Source organism: Cibotium barometz, chromosome 59 (genome assembly GCF_041138505.1).
Source record: "Cibotium barometz isolate CiBa-2024 chromosome 59, ASM4113850v1, whole genome shotgun sequence".
Lineage (NCBI taxonomy): Eukaryota > Viridiplantae > Streptophyta > Polypodiopsida > Cyatheales > Cibotiaceae > Cibotium > Cibotium barometz.
In genome coordinates this window covers 8,155,940-8,170,153 of record NC_141104.1, presented here as the reverse complement: position 1 = coordinate 8,170,153, position 14,214 = coordinate 8,155,940, and the positions used below count along the sequence as shown (strand labels likewise).

The 14,214-nt window shown below is 48.3% G+C and overlaps 1 protein-coding gene across 21 annotated transcripts in view; it reads left to right on the top strand.

The window, feature by feature from the left end:
• Nucleotides 1–14,214, top strand: part of LOC147605447 (urea-proton symporter DUR3-like) — a 109,648-nt gene that overhangs the window by 5,675 nt on the left and 89,759 nt on the right. For 10 of the 21 annotated variants that reach the window (XM_086793198.1, XM_086793220.1, XM_086793201.1 and 7 more), the window contains one exon: nt 13,576–13,754. The exons of 8 other annotated variants lie outside the window; for them this stretch is intronic. In XM_086793198.1, coding sequence (XP_086649324.1) covers nt 13,576–13,754 — 179 coding nt within the window. Of the gene's footprint in view, nt 1–13,575; nt 13,755–14,214 lie in introns of those variants that run through there. 3 more of the 21 variants (XM_086793200.1, XM_086793204.1, XM_086793215.1) reach the window with 3 other exon arrangements.

Below are 14,214 nucleotides of genomic sequence, written 5' to 3'. Positions count from 1 at the left end.
CTCAAGAGGGGGCCCTTGTGTCCAATACAACCTCTACTCAAAAAGGACAGCAAGGGAAAGGGAACATCAACTTAGGAAATCAAGGCAAATCTCTCGGCAACAACATTGATTCCAAAAATCTTGCCTCCACACCCATTCCCTACTGGCAAAATATTCCCAAAAAGAATAGATTTTGCACTTCTTGCCAAATACTTGGACATGTTGATGATGAGTGTGTTTTTAAAACCAAGGAAAATAGAGGCAACAACTCCAACCCCACTACCTCCACCCGCCAAAACAACCAAGGTGGTAGCAATGCCCCAAATTGGTGATCCAGAGTGGGTAGCAATCCAGCACCTACTCTACCAAGCTCCCATCCAAGGACCCAACAATAAGGATATGGTTCTACATGGCCCCGTTCCTCCCAGTGGCGAGCTAATAGTCAGGTTGCTCAAGCCCCACCTTCCCAGCCAGTTTCTTTCACCACTCCTGAAGAGATGTCTGATTGGTCTTCCCTTACATCTCATCCCGGCCCCTCGGCCAATATTGCTCAGGTCAAACTTAAGATTGATTGTAGCCACCACTCCACAAAAAAGAAGAAACGAAGGCCTAAACAAGGTCAACCGCAGGGAAAGGCCTCTGCCCTCATTCAGATTTGTCAGTTACCTGATAATCCCTCTGTGTCCATTATTGAGGCCCATCCAACTCTTCTCTGTGGTCATCCTATCACTTGGGTAGTTGACAGTGGCGCTACTCACCATATGGCTCGCAATGCTGACATTTTCATTTCTCCGCGTCCCGTTAAGGGAGAAGTTCGATGTGGCAACAACACAATGATGCCCATAAAATCCATTGGCACTGTCTTATTTGACAACAACATTGGCCCCAACAAGGCTACCTTGGACAATGTCTATCTTGTCTCTAATTTAGGTCTCAACCTTCTTTCTGTATCCCAGCTTACCCAACTCGATCGGGGTGTTTACTTCAACAAAAGAGTTGTTGAGGTAATTGATGAAACTACTGGTCTTGTTGTTGCTAGAGGACAAGCTCAGAAGGATGGTTTGTACCGAATGTCCACTTTTCTAAGTGAGCCATCTTCTGTTGGCTCTGAGTTCCATCGAGTTTGCGCCTATGTGAACCAAGCTCCCTCCGACATTGAATGACTATGGCACTTTCGCTATGGTCATCTACCCCATTCCACTCTCTACGAGCTATCTCGAGACAAGTTAGTTGAAGGTATACCCAGCTTCAAACTGATAAAGGATGTGTGTCAGCCATGTCAACGGGGTAAACAACATCGCTTCCCATTCCCACAACACGCTACTCATCGGGCTTCGGGAATCCTCTGGTTGATTCATTTCGACTTGAGTGGCCAATCTCCAACCCCTTCCCTAAATGGATCTCTATACTACATGCTGATTGTTGATGATTATTCAAGATACATGGGGGTATATTTCCTAAAGCATAAATCTGACGCTTTCCAATACTTCTCCACATGGGTTCGGTTAGTCACCAATCAAATGGGTGTCTCAATTGGGATTGCTCGTAGTGACAATGGTGGTGAATTTATCTCCCATCAATTTTCTCAGTTCTTGCAAGATCATGGCATTCAACGCCAACTCACCTCCACCAATTCTCCCTCACAGAATGGAGTGGTCGAGCGCAAGAACCGAACAGTCATGGATATGGCACGCTCCATGCTTTTTGCAGCTGAGCTGCTTGAACGCCTCTGGTCAGAATCGGTCAACACTGCGGTGTATCTTCTGAACCGTTGCCCCACGGTTGTTGTTCCCCACGGGACCCCATTTGAGGCCTTCTTTGGCGAAAAGCCAACTGTTTCCCATTTCCGTGTCTTTGGATGTTGAGCATATACTCACACTCCGAATGATACAAGGGGAAAGCTTGATCCAAGGAGTGAGTTGCTCATTTTTGTGGGTTACTCTTCTGAATCAAAGGCTTACAAAGTTTTTGATCCACGATCAAACAAAGTTTTTGTTCGTCGAGACATTGTCTTTGATGAGCAAGACTTAATTCGCCTTCCGCTGCCCATACCAACTGAACAAGAATCTCAGACTGTGCCAAATGAACCCCATTAGTTACCTACAACTTCACCTCTTGAGGAGGCTTCCTCCTCTCGACAATCACCTAGGGACCCTTTACCTCGCTGGTGTCAACAAACCATGCGTGATTTTGGTATACTTCCTTTTGACATCCCTTTGGACGGTCCTCGGCGATCCACCAGACTCGCTCCCCGTGCCTCATTTGCCTTTGTTTTTTCCATAGACTATGTGGCACATGATGAGCCAACATCGTGGAAAGATGCCATTAAAATTCCATCTTGGAAATAGGGAACTAGAACTTGAAAGCATTGACCGTAATGGCACGTGGTCCCTTGTGGATTGCCCTCGTCATAAGGTGGTCATTTGGAACCAAATGGATCTTCCGCACCAAATTTAAAGCCGATGGTACCTTGGACAAATACAAAGCCCGGCTTGTCGTGCAAGGCTTTCGCCAAAAAGAAGGCATTGACTTCGACGAGACCTTTGCACCCACTGCTCGAATGAGCACAATCCGTCTTTTACTCAATCTGTCTGTTCACCATAAATGGCCAATCTACTAGATGGATGTTACGAGTGCCTTTTTAAATGGCATTCTTAACGAGGAGGTCTACGTTAACCAACCTCCGGGTTTTCCTCTCCCTGGTCTTGAGGACAAAGTCTTTCGCCTACATAAAGCTCTTTATAGGCTTAAGCAAAAGCACCCTGGGCGTGGTATCATCGCATCGACAAATTTTTTCACAGCCAAGGTTTTTACCCATCACACTGTGACCCCAATCTCTATATTCACACTGATCAGGTGATGGTTTGCTACCTTGTACTGTATGTCGATGACCTAATTATTTCAGGTTCCCATGATATCATGGCACAGCTCAGACAAACTTTTGAGATGACTGATCTCGGTCTTCTCTCATATTTCCTTGGCATGGAGGCGATCCAACATCCTGATGGTATTTTTGTGTCTCAACAGAAATACTGTCTCCAACTCATTACTTTCTATTTTCCTGATGGTGCTATCCCCGTGGCCACTCCATTGGATCCCACCGTTAGACTGTCAAAGGAAGTGGACTCACCTCCTCATGAAGAGCGAGCCTACCGACAAGTGGTTGGGAAACTTATGTGGCTCACAAATTCTCGTCCTGATATCTCCTATTGCAGCATATCCATTTTAAGTTAGTATTTCAATGCTCCCAATGTCAAATCCCCACCGGATCTCCTCGTGATCGTTCCTGGTACGAGACTCGAAACCTGCAAACAAACAAACAAACAACAAGGGGGTGCCGGCCTGACTCACCTCTCAACCATGACAGCCGTGGGCAAGCCCGCAGACTTGGCTGTCCCCATCGAGCCACGAGCTGAGCTAACTAGGTTGACGTACCGACCAGCCTCTACCTCGTGACGTCCCATACCGCCACGAAGCTACCCTTGCGGGCCTCAAGACTGCTGCGTTCTCGGTTGCATAAAGCAGGTGCACGTCTGCACTAGATCCAGGCTCCAAGACCATAGAGCTCTCACAAACTCGCGAGACTCTCTATATCCTAATAACTAACCTTGGCCACCCTTTTATAGGCTCTTGGCCGGTCATCGGGCGTCTACACTTGGGCGCCCGCCCGTCCATACTTGGGTGCCCGCCCGTTAGTCTATCCCTAACTCAGCTCGTCAATCAGCCTGCCTAGCTCCAAGCTTCCCCAAACCTCGAAGCTAGTCTTGCGTGCGTGTAGCACACGGTAGATACAGACTGTGCACATGACATACTCCCGTGATCGTTCCTGGTACAAGACTCAAAACCTGCAAACAAACAAACAAACAAACAAGGGGGTGCAGGCCTGACTCACCTCCCAACCATGATAGCCGTGGGCAAGCCCACAGTCTTGGTTGTCCCCATCGAGCCACGAGTTGAGCTAACTAGGTTGACGTACCGACCAATCTCCTCCTCGTGACGTCCCATACCGCCACGAAGCTACCCTCGCGGGCCTCAAGACTGCTGCTAGCCTCGGCTACATAAAGCAAATGCACGTCTGCACTAGATCTAGGCTCCAAGACCATAGAGCTCTCACAAACTCGCGAGACTCTCTATATCCTAATGACTAACCTTGGCCACCCTTTTATAGGCTCTTGGCCAGTCATCGGGCGTCCACACTTGGGCGCCTGCCCGTCCATACTTGGGTGCCTGCCCGTTAGTCTATCCCTAACTCAGCTTGTCAATCAGCCTGCCTAGCTCCAAGCTTCCCCAAACCTCGAAGCTAGTCTTGCTTGCGTGTAGCACACGGTAGATACAGACTGTGCACATGACACCCAAGGAGCCACATTGGAGTTCAGCAATGAGGGTTGTTCGCTATCTAGCAAGTACCTATTTGTATGGACTTCACTATAGTCGCGGGATCACCTTGCACGGTTACACGGACTCTGGCTGGGCTGGTGATCTCAATTCTCGAGGTTCTCATGGTGGTTATTTGTTCTCCCTCGGATCTGCCCCTTCCTCTTGGTCTAGCAAAAAGCAGGACACCGTTGCAGGTTCTTCGGCAGAGGCCGAATACTGGGCCCTCTATGATGCCACCGCTGAGGTTATGTATCTTCGTCAACTTCTTTTCGACATGCGTGTCTCCATCGACACCGCCTCTACCATCTTCGTCGACAGTCAGAGTGCGATTGCCCTTGCTGGCAACCTTGTTTTTTCTAACCGTACCAAGCATGTGGGTGTCCATTTTCACTTTAACAGGGAACAGGTTGAGCTTGGTACCATCCGACTCGAGTACATTTCCACGGCAGACAACCAAGCAGACATCCTTACGAAGTCCGTCAACCGCCCCATTCTCGAGCGTCTTCGTAATCGGATTGGCATCGGTCCACCACCATCACCCTCCGCACATTGAGAGGGGGATCTGCCTCTCCCTTCATTTTTTTATCATTTTTGTATCGGGCACACGAGTCAGTGAAAACCCCATGAGGGCACGGCTCCTGTGAAAACCCACTGCATTGCATTTTTTTCCATCTTGCATTCCCTATGCACAGCATTCTGTTTTTTGTGTTTGGGGCGCATGTATGAATGAAAACCCAAAAATGGGCATTCATGCATGTGAAAACCTCTTGCATTGTGGCATTCTTCCAGTACTTCTCAATCCCAGATGCCTATACTCTGGTCAATCACAGAAATCCTCATCTTCGACAACCAAATCCTTTTTTCCCCTCATCTTCTCTCATGATCCCTTTTTGGTCTGAGAGGGGGGGTGTGAAAATATACCCAAAACAGGTATTTAACCCAGCCCAAAAAGGGCCGACTCCTATGCTGGCCATCTAATACCTCATATAAATATGAGGCTCCCCCCTTGTTCATGCGCGAATCATCAACCCCACGTGGACTTTGGCGCCCTGCACCTCAGGCTGCGTTTTCCTCTTCTGCGTTTCATCGCCTGCTTGACACTTCATGGGCTGCACCTCACTGTGTGCATCGCACCTCCTCCTGGTCAGAACATGGACGGCTCACATCAGTGTTATCGCCGCCTTACATCAGGTTCATCTACTGCGTTAACCGCTGCTGAACTGGCCGCCTATATCAGCCTCACATGGACGGCTCACATCAGTGTTATCGCCGCCTTACATCAGGTTCATCTACTGCGTTAACTGCTGCTGAACTGGCCGCCTATATCAGCCTCACATCAGCGTTTTCGCCGCCTACATCAGGTTCACCTACAGCGCCTACTGCTGCTGGACTGGCCGCCTACATCAGGCTCACAGCAGTGTTTACATCGCCTACATAAGGCCTGACTTCATCGTCCACACCAGGGCTGACTTCATCGTCTACGTTAGGTTGTCTTCAGCATTTGCATCAGGCTTATATCAGCGCTTTCATCAGGGTCACTCCAGCTCTGTTATCTGCGTTTATGGGACAGCAGCTCTCTGCTTATTCGGAGTCTCACATAGAGCTCCTGTATTGGACTTCATCTCTTATATACACATCACCATTGCATGTTGTGTGTTTTACTCTGATCTTTCATATATTTGGTCCTTTGGTCTCTTTTGTCCTCACAACATTTGCAACATTTGAGCTGCCCTATTCTACCATGTACATGTCCTCAAGATGTCTTGACACATGCATTGGACGATTGATGCATGTGGCAACTCAAAACCGAAAAGGAAGGGGCTCTCTTTCCAAATGCACATGGAAGTCGTCGGTGTAGCATGCATCCCATTTCAAATGGAGGAATGCATGTGAATTTGCATGTGAAGAGTACGGATCTCCTAAGTGGCTTTTCTGTATATACGCTTGTTACCTTAGTTCCAGAAGATGCATCAAGTCGATGACGATGTAGATGTTGCAAAGTCAACAACAGGATATAGCTGGGGTAACAACTGTATCAGTTGCAACGTCAACAACAGCAGCACCAAATACATGCACATTTTTTTTTTCCGAAAGGAGACTTCTATTAAGTATGAAGAATTTTACAAAATGGAGATTTCACACCAAGCAAGGTGGAGATCTCAACCAATCAGGAACCCTGTGCTGCCAATAGGGTCCCAAATGAGAGGATGTAAAAAAGATACCAATGTCCCACTCTCTCATAAACTGGGCGCGCTTCCTCTCCGCAGCGCAGCCCTCGAAGATCCCTGGATTCTGGCCTAGGTAGCCATAATGGTGTGAATAATATCACTCCAAATCCTACAAAGACACTGAGAAACAAGAACGGGAGTACCCTCGATGGCCTCAGTGCAGCTAGCCTTCCAGATATTCCAGGCTGAGATGCTAGCAATAATCTCCCAAGAACTGTCTAACCTCTGTCGGAGGGACAAAGTGTGAAAGTGGCAAATCTTGAAGACAACACTGCCGAGCCACTCCTTGCCTAACCAAAATGGCCAAGCTCTTGTCACCCTCGAACCTCAGCTGAGGTCGAGACTGTGTCAACCAAATGATAGAACCAAAAGAAATGATAGCATCCCTCTTCATCCTACCAAAGAGAGGTGCAATTCCAGACCAAACCCTCTGTGCTTCCCTGCATTCCCATAAACAATGGTAAGTTGACTCCGAAACTCCTACACATCTAGGGCATGCTGGGCAAGCACCAGTAACAGACCTCCACTGATTGGTGGCCAGACCACCATGAAGGGAAACCCAGATAAAGGAGGAAATCTGTGGCTTCCTATAAGAGTGCCACAATCTCCGCCAAAATGCCCTCTGAATGTCAATCGAAATGCTGTAAGACTCCCAATGGGGTCTAAGAGTAGGGACACTCTGAATGTGTCCCAAGATTAGATGTCTGGCATTCCGCACCGTATAACTGAAAAAAGGCATGCTTTTCAAAGGATTACAAGCATCCTTCCACTCCCACTCATCGGGGTCCCAAGGCAAATGTTTGATAGGGCAGCCACCATACAACCAAAGGCTAACACTCTGTGATCATCCCTGGGGGGGTGGGGCAACAAAGACGTGCTTCCCTAACTTGCCAACAACTCTGATTGGACGAATCTGGGGGCCTCAATAAGGTCATGCACATCACATCTCTCTAGCTGCCATCCATCCTGTACATAAAAAAAGACCGGTACATCATCCTTCCTAGACAAGGAGATACCCATAACCTAAAGAGGTAACACCTGCCCCAGAGAAAACCCCAAACCAAGAATGATCCAGTAATCCAGTGGTTGGGAATGGCTGCATCAATCTGTGCAATCCTTCGGCTAGAACCTCTCAAGTGCTGTGTGATATCCAATCTCTGCACCTCGGTAAGGCTCTGAAACCTCTTCCAAGCTAGCACTGTGGGGCAAAGGGTCTCCCAGCCAGCCCAGAGAATATGCATAGCTGCCCCAAGAGGCCTACCATGCCCATCTATGATCAAATCATTCCATAGAATGGACTGCCGTTTAGCTTCCTCCACTGAACGCGGGGGGATGTATACCAAACAACTCCTCAGGTAGTCCCAAGCCCGTAGGAGGGACCTAACCAGGGGGGACGAAGGGGAGCGGTGAACTGCATCTGACAAAATAAAGCGTGAGCTGAGAGTCCAATCACCTCCGCGAATAGGGACACACTTCGTTATCTGCTGCATGAGAAAGTCCTTTCACGGCTTAGTGCTTGGAAGAAAGCCCCTAACAACAAGCTTACAGAGCAAAGCCTTACATTGCACCTCGGGGTCATGCACCTCGGGGTCAATGATATTCAATCCCCCTTCCTGCTTAGGCCTGATAATGGTTTCCCAAGCAACTCTGGCCCTGGTGTGTGCATTTCCATCAAGCCCTGACCAAAGAAAGTTCCGAATAAGGCGACGAAGCTGGCCAATGCAGCCCTTATGAAAAATCCAACACGAAGAAATAAACCAAGACGTGGCTAGCAAAACTTGGTTAACCACCAAAGCTCTAGAGGCCAAGTCGAGCTTCCTCCTACTCCAGTGATGAAGTTTGCTTTTAATGCTTAAGAGCACTGGAGCAAACTGTTGTGCAGGGGAGATGTCAACACCCACCTGACAACCAAGGTATCTAGCAGAGCATCCTCTCTCAATCCAAGTAAAACCAACATCTGTACCCCAATCTGCAAGAGGAGAATTACTGATCAAAAAGCCAACTGATTTATGCCAATCGATAGTAGCTCCTGCTGCCAAACAAAAGGCCTCCAAGGCTGTCCAGTAAGCACATAAATAAGCATGTGAAGCCTCAAGGAACAATGCCGTATCATCTGCTAACTCAGAGTCCCAAAACTCTTCCTCCGTGCATAAAGGCAGCCTGAGACCGACAACACCAGGGGCACCCTGAAGAAACTTGCTCATAGCCTCAGCTACAATTAGGTACAGTAAAGGGGTGAGGGGACAGCCCTGCCTCACCGAACGGGAAATCTGAAAACGCTCGCCGCGCCCCCCACAATCTAAGACAATGCTATGAGCCTCTCTGTATAGGCAGGACACCCCTCTGATCCAGTTTTGGGAAAACCCCATATGTGCCATAGTGCCCTCCAAAAAATCCCAATCCACTCTGTTATAAGCTTTTTCAAAATCAAGCAAAAGAATGGCAAGAGGCTGCTGACTAGACTTTGCTCACTCGATAGCTTCCCAGAAAGAAAAGATGTTATCAAATATACTCCTTCCTTGGAGGAACCCATTCTGTGTATTATGGATAGTCCTTTGGAGAATCGGCTGCAACCTTATACTCAAGGCTTTAGCTAAGATCTTATATGCAGATCCAAGGAGAGTGATAGGCCTCCATTGTTTAATGTCAATCTTGTCCCCACTCTTGGGGATAAGGTGAATCAGCCCCTCCGTGAGGTAAGGCGGCATCATACCCGACAGCCACATTTCATGAAGGGCAACAGTGATAGCATCTCCAATATGATCCGAAAAACGAATAAAGAAGGCGGGAGAAAGACCATCATCCCTTGGGCATGAACCACTGGAAAGAGCATGTAGTGCGTGAAGGACTTTAAAACCACAAATTTGAAATGGACAACTTAATACAACTTGAAATTGAAATGAAATGAAATGGAAAGATGGACACCAGCACTGGGGCCGGAACGGGCCGACCCCCCCCTCAATATATGATATATTTATTGGGAGTATTTAACAAATACAATGCTCCATGGGTTCCAAGAACCAGATGATGTCCATGTACATATGAAAACAGTACCAAACAAATAGGCTCGAAGTCGAATTTCGATGTAGAAGCTCGAAGTAGAACGACCACTAGCGTGGTCCAATCTCTACGGTCTTGTGCTTTCACTGGACTCCGTGGAGAGCGCCTCACTGGTGTTCCGAGACCACGCACAAACAGGCGCTCTCATACTAACCCCTGGCTCTCCCGATCTCAGCACCTTTTGACTGTGCTTCTCCAATAGAGCTTCGACAACCCGGCACCGAACGGGTGTTGGCCGTATAGGGAGTCGGGAATCCCTTATCAGATTTAACGCAAAAAAAATACTTTACTTAAATCTGAAATTCACGTACTTGTGGATGGCTGAGGAAGTCCAATACCCATGTGTACAGTTACATAAGATAGTTGTGCAGGACAAAGCCTGCCTTCTTGTGGAGGAGTTTGTCTTGCTACAGCCGCCTAGTGATGCAGCTGTCGGGTGAAGTACACAAACGGAAGGAGAGGATTGTGTGGTTGCCAACTGAAAATAGCCTCCTGCTGTAGGCACAGCCGCCTGAGAGAGAAAAGAAACCGCCGAGTATAGAAGAGGCACCTGGCTGCTGTGCACAGGTACTTGGCTGCAGCCTGCGAGAAGATGGCCTGATGGTGCACGCACACGATCGCCTTAGGGTCTGCTGGCTGGAAAACTGACGCACAGCCACCTGCTGTGGCAGGCTGCGCAGCCTATAGGGCTGCCTGTCTGGAGGCGCACAGCCTCAGCTGTCTGGCGGCTGAAGGTAGAGGGGCAGCCTGTAGGTAACACAAGCGCAGCACGGCAGCCTGTAGTGCAGTTGATAGGGCAGCCAGTCGCCTGGGAAAAGCAAGCGCAAGAGAGAGATGGTCGCCGGTTAGAGAACAAACGCAAGGTGATCGCCGGGTGATCTTACGTAAAAGGGTGGAAGCGAATCATGCCCACGCTTGAAAGGGAAGGTTTTCTTTTATAAAATTAAAGGTGGAGTTATACTACGCTTGCATGTGGGTGAGGAGTGTGGGTAGGTGACCATGCCCACCCCCACACTCACTTAAGTGGGGCTCCCCACCTTGTGCCCAAAGTGGTGCCCACATTTAAGTGAATGTGAACACTTAACCTTATAAAACTAAAGGTTAGAAATAAAATAATAAAAACAACATGTACCATATACTTACCACCTGTTCACATGCACTAAAACTCGCACTAAAACTCGTCAGAATACAGAACAGACTTCACGACTCATTGGCAGGCATCCCCGCTCAGTAAGTAACACGCCAAGCAGGCAAACACACAAATACATGTCATGCGAAAACAGTTTCAAACATGCAAAACATGTGTGCATGTGCAAATAGTAACATGGACATATCTCCCGTTCATGGAACAAGTACAAAATATCTGTCGGCACAAAACTGGCACGACATAAAAACATAAAAACCTGGTCTTCCTATGGAGTGATAGTCCCATAGGTAAGACAGTTCCAGGCACGAGTCTCCCTATGGTGTGACAGTCCCATAGGCAAAACACGGCACGAATACTGGCTCTTCCATGGCGTGACAATCCCATGGGTCGAACACAGTCCAGGTCATACACGGGTGGCACCAGTCTGGCTCCCGTCCATCCAATTGGTGACAGCATCCAGGGAAGAACACATAGCATCTGTAATGAGCTTGGGCATGCACTCCCAGACTTTCTGCCGTGCCACATCTCTCGGAGGAGAGGGCACCTCTGCAGTCAACAAAGACCGATAAAAATTTGAAGCAATACCCCTTACCTTGTTAGGCTCAATCTAAACCTCACTCTGTGAATCCTGCAAATACCTCACAAAATCCCTGCTATGGGAAAGCTTGTGTACTGAAAAAAACTCTTTGTTGCATCTGCCACCCATCTGAGTCCAAAAAGCCTCGTTCGCATGAAACGCGAACTCAGCCCTCCTATCCATGGCCAACTGCAGCTGTGCTCTAAATGTGGTCAAGAGGTCTGTAATCCAAGACGCATGTGGATGCTTTTCATGTTCCCTCTGAAGAGCAGCAAACCTATGCTTAATAGCTCTCTCCTTGTCCAGAGCCTCCTTCTTCTTGGACAAGGCAGCACTATGATAATGATGGCTGGTCCTCTCAAGAGCCAGTGCAATATTATGACAAGGATCAGGACCATCACAAGATCTCCATCTCTCTCTGATCTCAAGGGAGATGTCAGCATCTAGATAAAGAGAGTCAGGGATACGGACACGACGAGAGGACGAGCGAGCCCCAGGTTCCCTGAGACACAAAACGATGGGGCAATGATCAGATTTGGTGGTGCCAGGCATAATAGCAATGGTGCCTCCTCTGGCCAGGGACCAATCATCCACATAAAATCTGTCCAGACGTGCAAAGATGCTCTCAACCTCGCTCCTGTGATTATGCCAAGAGAAAGATAAGGAATTTGGCCTTCTCTTGAAGTCATCCTCAGTCCAGCAATCCCTGCCAAGAAAGAGAGCGTGAACCTCTCCCATGAGGCTCGCTCCAAAGGGTGTAAACCCCCTTCACATCCACCCTTCTTGTCAGAAGGTTGCCCAACCATATTGAAGTCTCCTCCCACTATCCAATGATCAACCTATGGAATGACATTTGTAATGGTGTCCCAAAAGGCCACCCTTTCACCTCTCACGTTAGGTGCATAAATATTCAAGATTCCCAATTTCCAACCCTCGTGCATGATCAAGATCCACTGCGCTCTAGCAGGGATGATAACACCGTGCCCAATAACACGAGGCATAACAGATGCTGCCATTGAAATGCAAACACCCTCTCTAGTCCCAACAGCCGAGGACCAGAAGGTGTGGCCAGAAAGCATCTTACCAGCTTTGCCACACTGAGATCTATCCAATTTGTGTTCCTGCAACAAACAAGGTCAATCTCGAGCAAAGTGACCGTGTTGGTGACAAAGCCGGCACTGATCGGGTTTACCTGCAATCTCCATACGTTGCTTCAAAAGACCAAAAAGCTCACAGTCATGGGCAAGAACCATGACCCTGGGGACAGCATCCGTCGAGGCAGCAACCACCTGGGCAGAAGATGTCGGCAAAGCGTGGAGGGGGGGCACTTGAAGAACCAGCCCAAAGGCGGACCCGATGGCCTCTAGCATAGGCCAATATGTGCGAGGAAGACCTGGGAATCTGAGAGTAATCGGGAAACGTTTCCGGTCTTCCTCAACAGGGTCAAAATAGTTGGAGTAGGGAAGGAAAAAAACCTTCCTCGGGCCCAATGGCAAAGGGCCGCCCTTCAAAACCTCTGAGGTTGCGTCCTCGGAATCAAAATCCACCTCGAAGAAACCTCTTCCAAGCAACCTGACATCTCGAAAGTGTGGAGCGAGGTCGGAAGGCAGAGCTGCTAGGACCCAATCCCGAGCCTGGAGATGGGAAGGGTGAGATCCAAAGATTTTGGCAATGGGGGTCGTTTGGAGTCTTTCTCGATGTCGGCGAAGAGGACCGCGAGCTCGTCTTTGGAGAACACAATGGTTCGCCCGGCCGAGGGAGAATGATTAGCCATGATGCTAATCGAAAAAGAAGGCCGACTTGAACCCGGATGAGGAGCAATCCGAACCAAGGGGAAGATGCAGGCAAGGAGGCGAAAGAAAGGAGAAATACATGCACATTTGGTAGGCAGCCTATTGTTACCCATTTTGAACACCTTGCCTGAGTCTCATAGCCTATTTTTTCCCTTTATAAATTAGGGCTCACCAATAGCCCTTCATATGAACTTGATGTAACACACCTACCATATACATTAGTGAAAGTGCATGTCCAGAGATGAAGGTTAAGATACTTAAAGGAGTCTTTTAGAAAGTTCAAGCAGTGCAAGATGCGAAAACAGAAAATGTGTATGCGACTAACAAGCCTAGCGTCTTTCAGTTCTTGAGCATGCAATTTTGGACCAGTTCTTAATTATGCAATCATTATTCTTCTACTCTCTTTTATGGCAGGGTGTAGGCTATGGGGTGATCCTGGCATATGGAGCTTTTTTTGCTGTGCTGACAATTTTTATCACCACACTTGATGAAAAATATATTGGAACAAAATGCGATTCAGAGGAGTTCAATACTGCTGGGCGGTCACTCAAGACAGGTCTTGTTGCTGTAGATGTTGTGAGTCATTGGACCTGGTAATCAGTTCACCTCCTGAAAGCTGTTTTGAAATCGCCATTGTAACTGTTGCATTTAAGTTCCCTAATTGAGCCAAAAACCAGATTGCATGAGAAAGTAGGAGAATCGCATGTATGTATGTTGGTAGTCTTGTCCCAACCCTGAGATGATGTCAGGGGACTAGGGGCTTCGGGTTGCTCAGGTATGTATGTGATTGGACTAGGGGCAATGGACTATGGGCTATCATTTGGTGTTTGTCTATGGGCTGCTCTTTTGTCACGTGCATCCTGCACTTGGATGCCACATGGCCATATCTGTACAGTAGGTGCAAGACCTAGAGTGGTAACTGGCCCCTCGTGAGCCCCCGTTTGGGACGAGTTAGCCAGGGATCCACTTTAGAGTCCATGGTCAGGTGTACAAGTCCTGTACATGGCCATGTTCAGGTGTGCATGTCCTTACCCAGGATGATGTACCTCATGA